The sequence below is a fragment of the Oncorhynchus nerka genome, linkage group LG18 (assembly GCF_034236695.1).
Source record: "Oncorhynchus nerka isolate Pitt River linkage group LG18, Oner_Uvic_2.0, whole genome shotgun sequence".
In the NCBI taxonomy this organism is placed as follows: Eukaryota; Metazoa; Chordata; class Actinopteri; order Salmoniformes; family Salmonidae; genus Oncorhynchus; species Oncorhynchus nerka.
Genome location: NC_088413.1, coordinates 73,625,257 through 73,639,788, shown reverse-complemented (window position 1 = coordinate 73,639,788; position 14,532 = coordinate 73,625,257). Strand labels below are relative to the sequence as shown.

At 42.4% G+C, this 14,532-nt stretch overlaps 1 protein-coding gene across 1 annotated transcript in view; it reads right to left on the bottom strand.

The window, feature by feature from the left end:
* The window catches only part of LOC115146430 (arf-GAP with SH3 domain, ANK repeat and PH domain-containing protein 3-like), a 65,117-nt gene extending 55,177 nt beyond the window's left edge, over nucleotides 1-9,940 (bottom strand). The window contains exons 1-2 of the mRNA XM_029688491.2: nucleotides 9,596-9,940; nucleotides 2,260-2,332 (exon numbers count right to left, since the gene is read on the bottom strand). Of these exons, the coding sequence (XP_029544351.2) occupies nucleotides 2,260-2,332; nucleotides 9,596-9,796 (274 nt within the window). The 5' untranslated portion in view covers nucleotides 9,797-9,940. The remainder of the gene's footprint in view (nucleotides 1-2,259; nucleotides 2,333-9,595) is intronic.
* Between the last annotated feature and the right edge of the window lie 4,592 nt (nucleotides 9,941-14,532).

The following is a 14,532-nucleotide window of genomic DNA, read 5'->3' as shown; positions in this document are numbered from 1 at the left end:
GGTCACATACACATATGTAGCAGATGTTATTGCGGGTGTAGCGAAATGCTTGTGATCCTAGCTCCAACAGTACAGTAGTATCTAACTAAATGCTTGTGTTCCTAGCTCCAACAGTGCAGTAGTATCTAACTAAATGCTTGTGATCCTAGCTCCAACAGTACAGTAGTATCTAACTAAATGCTTGTGTTCCTAGCTCCAACAGTGCAGTAGTATCTAACTAAATGTTTGTGATCCTAGCTCCAACAGTACAGTAGTATCTAACTAAATGTTTGTGATCCTAGCTCCAACAGTGCAGTAGTATCTAACTAAATGTTTGTGATCCTAGCTCCAACAGTACAGTAGTATCTAACTAAATGTTTGTGATCCTAGCTCCAACAGTACAGTAGTATCTAACTAAATGCTTGTGATCCTAGCTCCAACAGTACAGTAGTATCTAACTAAATGTTTGTGATCCTAGCTCCAACAGTGCAGTAGTATCTAACTAAATGTTTGTGATCCTAGCTCCAACAGTGCAGTAGTATCTAACTAAATGCTTGTGATCCTAGCTCCAACAGTACAGTAGTATCTAACTAAATGTTTGTGTTCCTAGCTCCAACAGTGCAGTAGTATCTAACTAAATGTTTGTGATCCTAGCTCCAACAGTGCAGTAGTATCTAACAATTCACAACAATACACACAAATCTAAAAGTAAAAGAATGGTTCCCAAGTGGTTGCAGGGGTCTAGGGCACTGCATCTCAGTGCTAGAGGTGTCACTACAGACCCTGGTTTGATTATAGGCTGTATCACAACAGGCCGTGATTGGGAGTCTCATAGGGCTGCGCACAATTGGCCCAGTGTCGTCCGGGTTAGAGTTTGGCCGGGGTAGGCCGTCATTGGAAATAAACATTTGTTCTTAACTGGCTTGCCTAGTTAAATAAAGGTTCAAATACATTTTAAATAAATACGTAAATATTAGGACGATCAATGTCAGAGTGGCATTGACTGAAGTACAGTAGAATAGAATACAGTATATACATATGATATGAGTAAAGCAGTATGTAAACATTATTAAAGTGACTTGTGTTCCATTATTAAAGTGACCAGTGATTCCATGTCTATGGACATAGGGCAGCAGCCTCTAAGGTGCAGGGTTGAGTAACTGGGTGGTAGCCGGCTAGTGATGGCTATTTAACAGTCTGATGGCCTTGAGATAGAAGTTGTTTTTCAGTCTCTCGGTCCCAGCTTTGATGCGGGGTGAACAGGCTGTGTCCTTGATGACCTTTTTGGCCTTCCTGTGACATCGGGTGCTGTAGGTGTCCTGGAGGGCAGGCAGTGTGTCCCCGGTGATGCGCTTGGCAGACCGTACCACCCTTTGGAGAGCCCTGTGGTTGTGGGTGGTGCAGTTGCCGTACCAGGCAGTGATACAGCCCGACAGGATGCTCTCAATTGTGCATCTGTAAAATTTTCTGAGGATCTTAGGGGCCAAGCCAAATTTTTTCAGCCTCCTGAGGTTGAAGAGGTGCTGTTGCGTTGTTGTTGAGTAATCGTGTTTTCATTTAAGAAAATTTAGAATACCAACACTTTGGATTTTCTTAAATACACTAAAATTAACTACAGTAACTGTTGGCAATACATTTTCCCACTCTACCGAAACGTGAACCCAAAACCGCAATACATACCGAACCGTGGGTTTGATGAACTGTTACACCCCTAAAGACAGACAGGGTGGCTTAGCCAACGCATCACATAGAACCCATACAACGACACCATCCACAAAACACATGTTATCCCTCATCCCACACCCTAATCACGTGACTAACAAAGAAGCCTAACAAACAATGCCCACACAACAAGCCACTTGATGTCATTTATAAGGGAATTGGCAGCCATTTTGAAAATGCTGCTGATCAACACTTCTTACATTTTTTAAATAATTGAACCTTTATTTAACTAAGCAAGTCAGTTAAGAACAAATTCGTATTTACAATGACGGCCTACCCCGGCCAAACCGTAACCTGGACAACGCTGGGCCAATTGTGCGCCGCCGTATGGGACTCCCAAACACAGCCTGGAATCGAACCAGGGTCTGTAGTGACGCCTCTAGCACTGAGATGCAGTGCCTTTGACCGTTGCGCCACTCGGAAGCCCCACCTAAAGCATGTCAGTATAATGCTTTATAACTTGAACACATGTATGAGCCTTCATAATGCATTATAATAAGGCTTATAATGCCACGTATGTGTGCGTGTGCATGTGCGTGTGTGCGTGCGGGCGCTTACTTAGTCCAGAGCTGTGGATGGCCTTGATCATCTTCTTCATCCTCTGTAAGGTGCTCTGGTCCATCTCTAAGGACTGCAACACATAAAGAGAGGAGAAGAGATTTAAGGAAACATACATACTTGACATGTATTGAGCAGTATAGGGTTTCAGGAAGGCAGATCTTTCCCTGAGGTAAATCCTAACTTCAGATCGGTCTATCCATGCAACTCTGTGTTTGACGTAAAATCATGTACTGATGATGTCAATGGGAGACTTGAACAAACAAAAGAAATATGGAATATTACACCACAGACTCCAAGTTAGGATTTCAGCCAGTAGTAATGAGAAACAGCAATGGTGAAAAAAATGTAACCTGTCCAAGCTGTCTCTAGGGAAAACACACTTTCTTTGACTTTCTAGCAGCGGTCATGACGACTGTTTAGTTCCCACGCCATGACGACTGTTTAGTTCCCACGCCATGACGACTGTTTAGTTCCCACGCCATGACGACTGTTTAGTTCCCACGCCATGACGACTGTTTAGTTCCCACGCCATGACGACTGTTTAGTTCCCACGCCATGACGACTGTTTAGTTTCCACGCCATGACGACTGTTTAGTTCCCACGCCATGACGACTGTTTAGTTCCCACGCCATGACGACTGTTTAGTTCCCACGCCATGACGACTGTTTAGTTCCCACGCCATGACGACTGTTTAGTTCCCACGCCATGACGACTGTTTTAGTTCCCACGCCATGACGACTGTTTAGTTCCCACGCCATGACGACTGTTAAGTGAACAGGTGAATCAGCACTTAGTCCGTCTAACACCGTCACATTTGCAATCATTGGGATGATGTCACTCATGCACTAACCACCGACCTCGCCTGACGTTTTCTTTTCAGGTTCGCCGACTCTTTCAGGTTCACCGTGCATTTGACTGATGTCACTCATGCACTAACCACCGACCTCGCCTGACGTTTTCTTTTCAGGTTTGCCGACTCTTTCAGGTTCACCGTGCATTTGACTGATGTCACTCATGCACTAACCACCGACCTCGCCTGACGTTTTCTTTTCAGGTTCGCCGACTCTTTCAGGTTCACCGTGCATTTGCCATGTTGAAACTTCCCTCTGCTCTGTTTACATCTGAACCAGCAGACCTCGTGGCTCTCTCTTCTACCGGATCGTTAATGGCACCCACCTGGTGTGCCAGGTCTAAATCAGTCCCTGATTACAGGGAAAAATGAGAAGAGACAAAGGATCCTTAAGAGAAAAAAGGATCCTATTTGAGAAGAGAAAAGGGATCCTTATTGAGAAGAGAAAAAAGGATCCTTATTGAGAAGAGAAAAAGGATCCTTAAGAGAAAAAGGATCCTTATTGAGAAGAGAAAAAGGGATCCTTATTGAGAAGAGAAAAAGGATCCTTATTGAGAAGAGAAAAAGGATCCTTATTGAGAAGAGAAAAAGGATCCTTATTGAGAAGAGAAAAAGGATTCTTATTGAGAAAAAGGATCCTTAAGAGAAAAAGGATCCTTATTGAGAAGAGAAAAAGGATCCTTAAGAGAAAAAGGATCCTTATTGAGAAGAGAAAAAGGATCCTTATTGAGAAGAGAAAAAGGATCCTTATTGAGAAGAGAAAAAGGATCCTTAAGAGAAAAAGGATCCTTATTTTATAAGGATTATTAAAGTTACAGTAACTCAACCAGTAGTGGTTAGTGTTCATGTGACATAACAGCCCTTGGCATTGTGGGGGACTTCCACATGTCTTATTTGTCAAATTCAAAATAGCATGGGACTTTAAACTGTATAGAAATGTATGGAAAGACTCACTTCTGCTTTATTTTTCCACTTTCACAGTCAACTGCTGAGCAAGGCCACGTACAGTAAGAGTCAGGGCAAGACAGTGGTCAAAGTGAAAATATCATGTCTTGAAACTGTTACACTTCAATGTCATAAATGTGTTTACTTAAGTCTATGAGACAGTCAGGGTGAAGGTGATGTGTTTAATATGATGTTCCCTATGAACAAATGATGTAATGTCGCCATTTAACAAACAGATACCCTTTTTAAAACCTCTCCTCGTACACAGAATCCAAGTACAGGCCACACCACCATGGTGCAGTAGACGGTAGAACAGTTACAACACACCGTTACGGTAAATCAAAAAGGTATGTTAAAACCCCCCAGCATGCATTTAGAATAAAACCTAAGGTCCCGAGGACCAGACCTTGTGGTTCATCCCTGCTGTGTCCTGTCTGCAGCATCTGCTGATACTCTGTCTAACACACACAGAGCTGCTGTAATAATAGAGAGGGGTCCAAGGTTTGAAACAGACAGTAGAATAGAGGGAAGATTGTCTGTGGAGAATACACCCATTCTGTCTCAATGGTAACACATGTATTTATGGGTGTAACTGTTTTACTCTTCTCTCAAGGGTATAGGGAATTTTGGTATGTGTGTGTTCCTTGTTGCATGTGTGTGTGTGTCAAAACCCCAGTGTGTGTCACTGTCAACCCATGGTCAGGCAGCGCAACAGGAATTCCTGGCTTCAGGGATATCTGATCCCATGAACCTGCTGCTGGCAAGAGGACAGATTTGTTGAATAACCACAAGAACGACTAGCCCTTAGAATCTGGCTTTCCCTTGCTCTCTCTCTCTCTCCATTCAAATAACCTTATCAGCACTCAACTACTATCAAGAGTAACAAGCGGCAGTAGGAGGCCACAACCAGCCAACACAACCACTATAGCCATAACACACAGCCTCCCCCTAAAACATCACAACCTAGTAATGGGATCACTCTGCCCTCTGATACCCAGCCACCATTTGTAAATGGCCCTGATCACGTTGCATTAAAATGGATTCTCTCCATAGCTGCCCTGCATATTTGGGTTCAAATCCTAATATTAATTGGCTTTAGACTGCATAGAGTGGCAGGCACTTTTGGGACTTTCGTATTGGTTCCATTGCACCAGGCAATCTCAATCAAGCCAAGCTAAAGTATTTTAAATGATTTCAAATAGTATTTAACCCAGGTCTGGGAATCAGATTCCAAAATGGCCTCTCCCCAGCGGAGCTATCCCAGCTATGTTTCCAGACTGTCGTAACTATAAATAGTTAGATTAGTCATATAGAGAAATGGTTGGACTGGCATGTCAGGGTATCTCTGTTGGACTGGCACGTCCAACCCCAGGGTATCTCTGTTGGACTGGCACGTCAGGGTATCTCTGTTGGACTGGCACGTCAGGGTATCTCTGTTGGACTGGCACGTCAGGGTATCTCTGTTGGACTGGCACGTCAGGGTATCTCTGTTGGACTGGCACGTCCGGGTATCTCTGTTGGACTGGCACGTCCAACCCCAGGATATCTCTGTTGGACTGGCACGTCAGGGTATCTCTGTTGGACTGGCACGTCAGGGTATCTCTGTTGGACTGGCACGTCCAACCCCAGGATATCTCTGTTGCTTATCTCTCTTTTGTGATGGTTATCAGGAGAAATGCCCTACACAGTGTGCGTGTGTGCCCATCCAACAGCCCTTCACCTAAACATACTGACAGAGATACACAAACAGACTCTAGCATCTAGCGGTACGGTTCAGTTAGGAGAGCTGGCCAGGAACCCAGTGATGTATCATATCATCTTAAAGGAGCAATCTGTAGTTGTTACATCCATTGTTGGATTTATAAATGAATAATATACCCATAGATTCTTGAAGCATTTAACTTAATGCCTCATGTACACCATCAGAACCCAAAATATAAGATTGTTTTACTACAATGTTTGTAAACGATATAAACCTCAAAACATGGTTAAAACTATAATGTTGATATCATGGATGGTCAGTCCTGGTATCCATAGCTCTGACTATGAATTTGAGAGTGGTTACATTTCTCCAGGCCCTTCCCTAAGTTTTTATTTTTTAAATTGAAAAAGAGACATTGTTATAGTTTAAACTGCATATCGGTCATTTAAAATGTGTCATATCATTATTACACAACTGAAGTTTGTATAGGCTATATATATAGTTGGGTATTGTGTTGTTTTTTTACCATATCTTCTTTCTTTGGACTTTCACTGGGGCATTTCAGACCACTGAGGTTTACTTGGATCATAGAGACATATATTCATGAATAAAGCTTAGTGTGTGTGTGTGATGTCACAGTCAGAAGCCAGCTTCTCTCTCTGATTCATCTGCAATGTTGAGAAGCCTTGAAACCACAGTCTGAGGATAAATGGATTCAAACAAACATTAACACATACATAATCCCCAACAGGCCTTGGGGCTGGAGTTTCGCCCACCAAACCCACTGTCCTTCACCCCCCCAACCCAACCCCAACACACACTAATACTTCCTAGCCGTCCACACTCCAAACGAGTGCCGTCTGGCTGGCCTGCTGTGTTTGTTTCCGGTGGTCCTGCTACAAGCTCAGCCAGGTCATCCCAGCCCAGAACCCCATAGAGCCCCAGTCACAGCCCTCAGGAACTGAGCTAATTAAAGAGGCTCTGCCATAATCCCTTCAGGAAGCTCTGCCAGAGATGTGCTGTGCATCCATGGGTTTCTAGTGGGGCTGATTGGCTCTTTTAGCCCTGCTGTGAGGAAACCAGACATGGGATTATGCTGAGTCAATATTTGAGGAAGGCTGTGGTAAAGGTTGATTTGGGGTTGGGATTCAGTCTATGGAAAACATAATTCTCCTTGCCTTGCTGTGACAAAATCAAGGCATGGGAGTCAACGTTTGGAGAAGGTTACGAGAAAGTTGTGGTAATGTTGGGCTTTTGGGTTCATTCAGTCTGGCAGGTCTGCCATGCCAAGTCTGAAGAGCATTAGTCAAATGTGTTCCAGCCAGGATTGCATTGTGCTTCTATTGCCAGGAGTTTTATCCAGCCTCAGCATTTTTTGTTGTGTAAAAAAAGGTAGGAAATACTTAAGTGTGTTGGTAGAGCAAATGAATGCCTCTGATTATGTAACTGATGAGGAACAGTCATTTCATGTCATTTCATGTGAATGGCTAAAAGCAGAAACTGACGTTTTATTTAATCCTCCAGTCTTCAGTTCAGCCTCTCCAATTAGAGGCCATCGACTCTTCTCGCTGACAAGTTCCCGATAACAACAACAACGATGACAACAACAAATCAAGAGCTGCGTGATGCTCTGCGCTACAGCTTTCTCCAATAGCATGTCAACACTGATGTTTACCCGTGTCAGTTTTTTACAGTTCCATGCATTGCTAGCTGATCTTCACCATCATAAATCACTCCCTTCTCTTATAAGAGCTAAGATCTCTCTAACAACTACCTTGAGGAGAATCTACTTACTCCTAATCTCACGTTGACATCGAAGTCCAGTAAAATGCATTCATCTAGACCCGCCAATCGAGATCAAAGCTGTGGCCATTCGTAGCTCAAGATTTTGACGAAGGCTCGGATGATTATTGCCCATCTGAACATCTGCTCCACAATGGTCTCTCGAACAGTTCACGACAGAGACCATGAGAGACTATTCCTCAGTCGTCAATGTCTCAGTGGGTATGGTATTGTTTTTTTTATTAGGATCCCCATTCGCTGTCTGCGAAAGCAGCAGCTATTCTTCCTGGGGTCCAACACAAAACATGAAACATGACATAATACAGAACATCAATAGACAAGAACAGAACTACATCAATTTAAAAATGGCACACTTAGCCTACCTATCAATACATACACACAAAATATCTAGATCAAATAGGGGTGAGGTGTTGCTTTATCTGCTTTTTGAAACTAGGTTTGCAGTTCACTTCCGCTATATGAGATGGGAGTTCCATGCAATAACGGCTCTATATAATATTGTACACCTTCTTGAATTTGTTCTGGATTTGGGGACCGTGAAAAGACCCCTGGTGGCATGTCTGGCGGTGTAAGTGTGTGTGTCAGAGCTGTGCGTAAGTTGCAATTGGAATTATCAACACAATGTTTCTTAGAAAAATAAGTGATGCAGTCAGTCTCTCCTCAAATCTTAGTCAAGAGAGACTTGCATGCAATGTATTTATATCAGCCCTCTGGTTACAATTAAGAGCAAAACGTGCTGTACTGGGTCAGCTGCAGCTTAACGAGGTCTTTCTTAGCAGCATTTGACCTATGATGACCTCTGACCGGACAATCATCAAGATAAAATCAAACTAGAGCCTCCAGGACTTACGTTGTGGAGTGTGGTGTCAAAAAAGCAGAACATCTCTTTATTACGGACAGACCTCTCCCCATCTTTACAACCATTGAATCCATACATTTTGAACATTACAGTTTACAATCTAAGGTAACACCAAGTCATTTTGCCTCCTCAACTTGTTCAACAGGCACACCATTCATGACCAGATTTAGCTGAGGTCTAGAGCTTAGGGAATGATTTGTACCAAATACAATGCTCTTAGTTTTAGAAATGTTCAGGACCAGTTCATTACTGGCCACCCATTCCAAAACTGACTGCAACTCCTTGTTAAGGGTTTCAGTCACTTCATTAGCTGTGGTTGCTGATACGTATATGGTTGAATCATCAGCATACATGGACACACAGGCTTTGTTTAATGCCAGTGGCATGTCATTGGTAAAAATAGAAAGAGTAGAGGACCTAGAGAACTGCTTTGCGGCACACCACACACTGACATAAGAGAAGCTTCCATTAAAAAATACCCCCTGAGTTAAATTAGATATATAGCTCTGAAACCACGATATGGCAGAGGTTGAAAAGCCATAACACATATGTTCTCAACAACAGGTTATGGTCAATAATATCAAAGGCTGCACTGAAATATAACAGTACAGCTCCCACAGTCTTCTTACTGTCAATTTCTTTGAACCAATCATCAGTCATGTGTGTCAGTGCAGTTCATATTGAGTGAACCCATGGGCACTTTCTCTGTTATGGGAGGAATGGTATTCAGGTGAAACTAGGCTATAGCCTGTTACTGCAAGACAAAGGTCATAACTGTACTGTAGCTAAGGTTATTCTGGAAAGTATTCAGTGTCACAGTCATTTAGCTTAACCCTCATACAGGAAAATGACATATTTGGACATGCTTATTTGTAAATCTTATTTAAATAAACACCTCGCCTATTTATCAACTGCCCCAACCCTCTGCATTGCACTATCCACTGTCCCACGACATAACACACTTGTGAAATATCATGGAAATATTTATAAATAGCCTACGTTTATAAATTACATCAAAATGAACTTGGCCAACTTGTTTTATGGGTTTTACCTATCGGTTCACCTCCCACAACTGTCAATAACAAGTTAGGCTACCTAACGCAGACTGGTATACAATATTAGTACGCACTGCGCGTTCCCCACTCTCTGGTTGCGCTGCACTAGCCTGACTTACCTCTTCGACTGCCGAAACGGTGTTCCGACATTCACTCATTTTGGACTGAAAACTCGAGGTAGCCGGTGAAGCCAAGTCCTCGTTTGTCAGAGCAACAAACTCCGAAATGTTGATACGCTCCGGCATATTTCTCTCAGGGTAAAGGGGTCCAACTGAAGATTTACAAAAGTTAGTAAAAGTGTCAAAAACGCATGTTTCCATGGAAAATGCACATATTCTCCGTTGTGGAAAAGGCTATAGCAAAAGGTAAAATGTCTCACTGCGTTGCGGTACATGAGTGAGCACCACTGCGAGCGCTACAGAACCAATGCTGGCTCTGTGCATGCGGTTAGGGAGGGAGTAATTCCATCATCACGTGGAATGTTTCTGCTTTCTGGCATACTGAATTGGGCGCGTGAAGAATGGACCCGCAGTCTTTTGCCGTCTCATTTCCCCTCCATGCAAACCCTAGCCTGTAGTGAAAACAGTGGACTACTACACAGATGAATAGGGTGTCACACACCATAGAATCCCTTTAGAATGCAATGAAAAGGTTCAGGGCGCTATGAGGATATGGAGAAAGATCCACCATGTGAAAGCACTGCAATATTCTACATTTTAATCAAGGCTAAACAAAAACATTCAACTTTCAATGCCTTCCATTGGCGTATTTCACCAGTTTAGCCAAAGTATATAGCTGTCATTCTATGGCAAACCTCACCTCTACACTTGAAAAACCTTTATCTCGGCCTCTAATTCCCTGCAGGGTATAGATAGTATGACTCTGTTGGTGCCCAGTGCAGGTAACAGACTTGTAGCAAACCTCTATATACCTACCCTTGACATTACGGTTTCACCTTACAGGTGTACCCGACTCCTCATTCCTGCTACTATACAATCTGCCAACACATGAAAGGAAAGATATCAAAGTACTTTGCCTGAGGGAAGTTAAGTTTTAGACTTGAAAAGTTTTGGGTGCAATGTAGTCCAGGTTTGACTGTGTTTTCCAAGCCCACTGCAACCATATTGAGTATGGGGGGGGGGGACTACTTGATATGACTACAAAACCACATATTTACCTGCTGAAATGATATAACCAATTAACCCTTCACTAAGCTCCGCCACAGAACATGGTGCAACCTATCGCAGTGTTCCAATGCATAACAACTGTTGTCAAGTCTGACACACTGAGGTGTTGTAATAAGAACTGGAGACTGCATCCAAGATGTCCGCCAGTTGTTCTCAAGGTAACCTACTCACGTTCACATACTCCGATATATCTGGGTTTGCGTCCCGTTTGTGTTGATCAACATCAAATGCGCACTAGCACTCAGAGCACACCGGGGGCAGCGACAACGCCATCACAAAAATATGGGAGACATTGGATAAATATAAAATATTCATAGCTTTGGTTGTGAGTAATGGAAAACCGATCGGCTTCAGAAACAATTATTTGAATAATAAATGTTTTGTGCACCAAGGTGATGACTAAAGTGTCTTATTAGGAATTTTTGAATCTGACTTCTCTGGGTGGCCGTATATGGGAATTGTCTTTCTGGGCCGGGCATCAGTTAAACTGATGTACCGAAGCTAAATTGGAGGAGCAGTTGAAACCTGGCCTCATTCGTCCGACACCTTGGACAAGTTCACGTATTAAACGCATAGAAGGCATTGAAAAAAAACTTGAGCTTTCATCCAAAAACACCTTTTTCAATGCCTAAATAATTGTACACTGCACCAGGGGCACTTGTTACTATAATTCCTCAGATGCAAAGCCTGTTGAGGGCGTATTTTTTTCTCATCTTAAATTGTACTTTTGTTATCATATGTTTCTAGCTCAGCTGGTTAGCTGGATCTCAGTCTTATTGACCACCCAACGGTGCTAACGCTAGTTAGCCAGTTCATATAAATGTTAGTTTTTTTTCTTCAAAATGTTAGCAAGCTAAGTTAGCCATGTTATGAATACAACTATCATCTGCTGTCGACATAAGGATACGATTTGATAGCACTAGTCAGCTCCAAAAAATGGTTAGTAACTATGGCTGCATGCTGACGGAACATTCAGAGCCATCGTGACTAGTCACACTACAGCCTTCATTTTACCAGGATCCCGTGAAGCAATTGTAATGACAGTCCACCACAACATACCGGAGGGCCTCCTGATTAGCAAAGGGGTAGTCTGTGTTCAATTTCATTGTGTATTAAAAAACACAGTTTGAGGTCATTTTGAGGGGATTTTGCCAGTGGTGTATATATAAGGAAATGGGTTTTGCATGATTTTTTCTTTTCTTCAGAAGTTGCAACAGTAACCAAGGGGGGCGGGACTTAGCGAAGGGTCAACCTGGGAAACTTTTACATGCGTCATTGTGACAGTAAACTCAAACAAACTCAAGGTTATTTCCTGAACAGTCCTGAAGGAATAGCACAGTCACTACCAGACTTTTTGTGCTGTGTTATTGTAATAGCAGCCTTGATTTCTAACTCCAACCCTTACTTTATTTTTGTAAAAACAAATATTTAACATTTATTTTTAGCTAGGCAAGTCAGTTAAGAACACATTTTTATTTACAATGACGGCCTACCCCGGCCAAACCGTAACCCGGACGACACTGGGCCAATTGTGCGCCGCCCAATAGGACTCCCAATCACGGCCGGTTGTGATACAGCCCAGAAACGAACCAGGGTCTGCAGTGACGCCTCTAGCATGAGCTGCAGTGCCTTCGACTGCTGCACCACCCGGGAGCCTATCACGCGATAACTCTTTCATGTAGGGTGAATTCAGGAAAAAGTGTGACATCATATAAACTGGGACAGCTTCATCCTGACCTTGTTTATTTCTTGGTCTGACAATTGAAAATCAAAACTACTGTTGCTAATCCCTTGCAGAGGAATCACATGATCCAAATCACGTCACTTCATTGGTGTGACGTCATAGAAGGGGTTTCTAACAGGAAGCTCGTCGTAAAATCAGTGACATAGATTTTTTTTCTGTTTTTATATAAAGGTTATAAAACGGTCATAAATAATGATGAACTGTATATATATATGTATATATAGATGAACTGTGCAAAATTGTGATGTAAATGTGCATAATATGTACTAGTACATTTTGTAATTCAGTCATTTTTTTCTTGTTGTCCCGCATTACCAACCATAGCTAGTTAAAGTAAGACAGCATGGAGTAGCTAAAGTGCAACAGTCTTATAGTCTTTTCCAATGTAGGAAAGAGATCCAGTTTACATTAGGGACCCTATAATTAGATTAGACAGGGCTCTGGTTCTTGGAGTACTGATATCTTGCACAAAGCAGAACTATAGTAGGGGGAATTCAGAAAAAGTGGGAGACTTTTTACATTTCCATCTTCTGTAACCTCTCAGTATCGATCCAACATATTAGCCCAACACATGACCATTTTCTGAAATGATCAAAATGTTTCCTAAATGCAAAAAATGGAATTGAATTGTCATTGGGGTACAATCAGGACTGTACCAGTTTATCTAACCTGCTGTCCCTGTTGAACAAATGCAAACTGAAAATATGGTTTTGGCTCTGCGTACATACATCGGTTTGTCATGCCTCCTGTGAATATGATATCAACATATTTCCATTTTGTGTGATTAGAAAACATTTTGACGATTTTAGAATTGTTTCATGTGTTGGAGATGTGTTGGAGATGTGTTATAGATGTGTTGGATATGTGTTGGAGATGTGTTGGAAAGATGTGTTGGAGATGTGTTGGAAAGATGTGTTGGAGATGTGTTAGATAGATGTGTTGGATAGATGTGTTGGATAGATGTGTTATAGATGTGTTGGAAAGATGTGTTGGAGATGTGTTGGAAAGATGTGTTGGAGATGTGTTAGATAGATGTGTTGGAGATGTGTTGGATAGATGTGTTGGAGATGTGTTGGATAGATGTGTTGGAGATGTGTTGGATAGATGTGTTGGATAGATGTGTTGGATAGATGTGTTGGAGATGTGTTAGATAGATGTGTTGGATAGATGTGTTGGATAGATGTGTTGGATAGATGTGTTGGAGATGTGTTGGATAGATGTGTTGGATAGATGTGTTGGAGATGTGTTGGATAGATGTGTTGGATAGATGTGTTGGAGATGTGTTGGATAGATGTGTTGGATAGATGTGGAAAGAGGCTACTCACAAATGCAGACACACACACACACACACACACACACACACACACACACACACACACACACACACACACACACACTAACACACACACTAACACACACACAGGTCACTACTACAGTGGAAGATCATGGAAGTGGTTAAAACACATGCCTAGATAAATACATAAATAAAACGTAAAAAATGTTTTATTTTCCCTTTGCGAGGTGACACTGAAAAATGTGCTCTCAATCGAGAATGCAGTGAAGAAAAGGATCTTGCCAACCAAGGCATTGAAGAACTACTCTTTTTTTTCACAATGCATGTCATGGCAAGACCTCATTGCTTGTATGTTGAAAAGTTCAGACAGTCTTTTTATCATCAAACAAAGTGTGTCTCTTTGGGGAAAATGCTAGCTTGAAGTTATAAATTCTTGGGTGTACAGTAGAGTATGATCGGATTCCACGAGCTGTTAGAGACATGCTCCATGTACTGTTGAGCTTAACAAATTGCTTCAGTGACCCAATTTGCTACAATGTCCTTTTCCCTCATGGTTTTCTGTGGCCTGTGTTGGCTGTGTATGTTAGGGTTGATGGAATACAGACATTGCAGAGACTCGCTGCCTGACTATAAACATACACTCCTTCTGTTACCATGCAGGGAGAGGGGATGAAGCACCCTGCTTCAGTTACATTGCAGGGAGAGGAGATGAAGCACCCTGCTTCAGTTACCATGCAGGGAGAGGGGATGAAGCACCCTGCTTCAGTTACCATGCAGGGAGAGGGGATAAAGCACCCTGCTTCAGTTACCATGCAGGGAGAGGAGATGAAG